The following is a 3578-nucleotide window of genomic DNA, read 5'->3' as shown; positions in this document are numbered from 1 at the left end:
CGTCCATCCTCTCCTCTCTCTTCATTCTTACATGTCCGTACTTTTGTTCAAAACTGTCTGTGTTCATGAACACAAACTCTCTCTCTCTCTCTCTCTCTCTCTCTCTCTCTCTCTCTCTCTCTCTCTCTCTCTCTCTCTCTCTCTCTCCCTCTCTTTTCCACACACTGTTCATGTTCTTCCATACTCACATCATCATTTCTCTCTCTCTCTCTCTCTCTCTCTCTCTCTCTCTCTCTCTCTCTCTCTCTCTCTCTCTCTCTCTCTCTCTCTCTCTCTCTTCCTCACACTCTTCCACACATGTTCTTCATATCACACACATACTGTATATCCACACACACAATCTCTCAGAGTTGCATTTCTGCTCCTGGCCCAAGTGAAGTGTGACCCCAAGGTGACTCCCAGATGACCCCTCCATTAGAGGTCAATGACTATCAGATGACCCCCTCGTAGAGATTGATGACCCCCAGGTGACCCCCCGTAGAGGTCGTGACCTTCATTAGAGGTCGGTGACCTTGTTCTCTAGCGCGGCGGCGATCTGTTGGAGTCGGAGAGTCAGCTGTTTGCTCTGGGCGGCCGGATCCTCATCCAGAGACGCGATGATCTGGAGACACACACACACACACACATACATACAGGCACACACACACACACATACGCACACGCACGCACACACACACACATGCACGCACGCATGCACGCACACACGCACGCGTACACACACACGCACAAACGCACAACACACACATACACACACACAAACAAACACACACACACAGTTTACACATTAGTATAGTAAGAGTGGGCGAAACATAATATGCATAACATACATTATGTTTTTAACTTAAAGTCTCGATTTCGATCTTCCATCAAAAAAACCCCAAAAAAACCAAAAAAACCAAAAACAAATTTCATATACTTGCAATTTGTAATTTGTAGTTAATAAAATGTAATCACACTGAAGACACTGATGAAGGCGTAAGCCGTAACGTTGGTGTTATTAAATGTAACTGCATGAAGTTCTGAGTGTGCGACGACCATCCTTTTTCAATTTGAGTCTATTGTCTGCTGTACACACCTCAAACGGTGTGCATTTACTGAAACCCAAAGAATGAATTGCACATGGAAAACCAGCTCATTTGGGATATGCTGCACTGGATGTAACTAATGAATATAGATCTGATATAGTTAGAGACTGTGTGTGTGTGTGTCTGTGTGTGTGTGTGTGCGTGCGTGTGTGAGTGCATGTGTGCGTGTGTGCGTGTGTGTGTGTGTGTGTGTGTGTGTGTGTGTGTGTGTGTGTGTGTGTGTGTGTGTGCGCGTGTGTGTGCTTGCTTGCGTGCGTGCTTGCTTGCGCGCGTGCTTGCTTGCGCGTGTGCGTGTGTGCGTGCACGCGCGTGTGTGTGTGTGAGGCCTACCCCGTCGTAGTATTTGGGCGTGTGTGTGTGTGTGTGAGGCCTACCCCGTCGTAGTATTTGCGCGTGTGTGTGTGTGTGTGTGTGTGTGTGTGTGTGAGGCCTACCCCGTCGTAGTATTTGCGCGTGTGTGTGTGTGTGTGTGTGTGTGTGTGTGTGTGTGTGTGTGTGTGTGTGTGTGTGTGTGTGTGTGTGTGTGTGTGTGTGAGGCCTACCCCGTCGTAGTATTTGCTGGCGTATTGGTAGAGCTGATGCAGAGCCACCTGGGTATTCAGCGTGTCCGTATGGGACTGAAACAAGAACAACACACACACATTTCACGCCAGTGGAACGTAAACACACAAGCACACACACACACACACACACACACACAAACACACACACACACAGGCACGCACACACACACACACACACACACACACACGCGCGCGCGCATATGCATATGCATATGCATATGCAGGCACAGACACAGACACAGACATAGACATAGACATAGACATAGACATAGACACACACACACACACACACACACACACACACACACACACACACACACACACACACACACACACACACACACACACACACACACACACACTACAGAAAACTACACACACACGTCTACCCAAATATCACACATACTTCTCACACCACACTAGACACTTCAAGGCTCGTTCACTCTGTCTTCCACGGCCAGACAATAAAACATGGAATAAACACAGTCCCACACACACACCCCCACACACACACACCCACACACACAGTCACACACACACACACACACACACACACACACACACACACACACACACACACACACACACACACACACACACAACCACACACACACACACAAACACACACACACACACACACACACACACACACACACACACACACACACACACACACACACACACACACACACACACACACACACAACCACACACACACACACACACACACACACAGGCCTTCTCTACTCACCCGTGATATTTCCGCTAGGTGTGTGTTCATGTCTTGGTCGCTGACTGATACCAGCTGGCGGATGCCCTTGTAGTAACTATGGCGATGGAAACACAACACACAAGGCCACACAAGGTCATGCAAGGTCACGCAGACAAGTCAAAGTCATTGCAAGGTCACGTACAGTCAGCAAGACACAACGTTTACAGGTGGACTTGAGGACATAGAAAAACAGGAACTAAAATAATTTCACAAATTAAGCAAATTTAAATCTAAGTTCACACAAGGTCACACAAGACTAGTCAAAGTCATAGCAAGGTCACGGGAATGTCACATACGTACAGATGGTAAGACAAGAAGACATGAGGAGATAAATTTAGATTTGTATTTTAGTTCCTGTTTTCCTAAGTTCACACAAGGTCACACAAGACTAGTCAAAGTTATAGCAAGGTCACGGGAATGTCACATTCGTACAGTCGGTAAGACAAAAAGTTTGACACGAGGACATACAAACTACTAGGAAAACAGGATTTAGAATACAAATTTAAATGTAAAAATATGAACGGGATTAAAATGAAATAAATGATTTTCGTCAAAGTGCGCATATCCAAAGTAACTTGTTGCAGGCATCAGACAATAATGTCAGACAGTGGTAAGTGGAATGACATGGAGAATTGCGCTCCAAAAATAAACTCCTTCAACGTTTCAATCAGGGTGATCAACACATGGCATGTTTTAATGAGTAACTAAATAATTATTTAAGTATGAATATAAAGATAGCACGACTTACTCGTCCACCATCTTCTTGTATGTGGAGATCTCCTTTGCATAGAGGAGCTTGTTACTCGGAGATTCCTACAAAGAGAAGGAAGGGTTGTAAGACCAACACTGTAAAGCCAACACACATCACCACAGCTAGTTTTCTAATTTCCAGCTAATTTCTGGCTATCTCTGAGCAGATTGCAATGTTTGATGTCTAGGGCAGTGATGCGCAAACTGTGGGACGTGTACCACTGGTGGTGGTACTTGAGACTGGTGGTACTTGGAAGAATATTTTTTGTGTATTGATTTGAAGGCTGATCAATTTGTTACAGTTGAAAATGTCTCTTTGGTCTTACATTTTGTAATATTGAATTGTATGAATCTGAAAACATAATGCAGAATAACACTAGGCAAGCAAGAAATTTAAAAACAAACTTG

The 3578-nt window shown here is 45.1% G+C and overlaps 1 protein-coding gene across 1 annotated transcript in view; it reads right to left on the bottom strand.

Annotated features, from left to right (window-relative positions):
• Nucleotides 1-420: 420 nt before the first annotated feature.
• LOC134464188 (plexin-B2-like) overlaps nt 421-3578 on the bottom strand; it is a 90111-nt gene continuing 86953 nt past the window's right edge. Inside the window, exons 18-21 of the mRNA XM_063217657.1 lie at nt 3169-3233; nt 2400-2475; nt 1628-1702; nt 421-601 (exon numbers count right to left, since the gene is read on the bottom strand). Of these exons, the coding sequence (XP_063073727.1) occupies nt 497-601; nt 1628-1702; nt 2400-2475; nt 3169-3233 (321 nt within the window). The 3' untranslated portion in view covers nt 421-496. The remainder of the gene's footprint in view (nt 602-1627; nt 1703-2399; nt 2476-3168; nt 3234-3578) is intronic.

This window comes from Engraulis encrasicolus, chromosome 15 (genome assembly GCF_034702125.1).
Source record: "Engraulis encrasicolus isolate BLACKSEA-1 chromosome 15, IST_EnEncr_1.0, whole genome shotgun sequence".
In the NCBI taxonomy this organism is placed as follows: domain Eukaryota; kingdom Metazoa; phylum Chordata; class Actinopteri; order Clupeiformes; family Engraulidae; genus Engraulis; species Engraulis encrasicolus.
The sequence above is the reverse complement of the archived record's forward strand: the minus strand, read 5'-3'. Positions and strand labels throughout refer to the sequence as shown.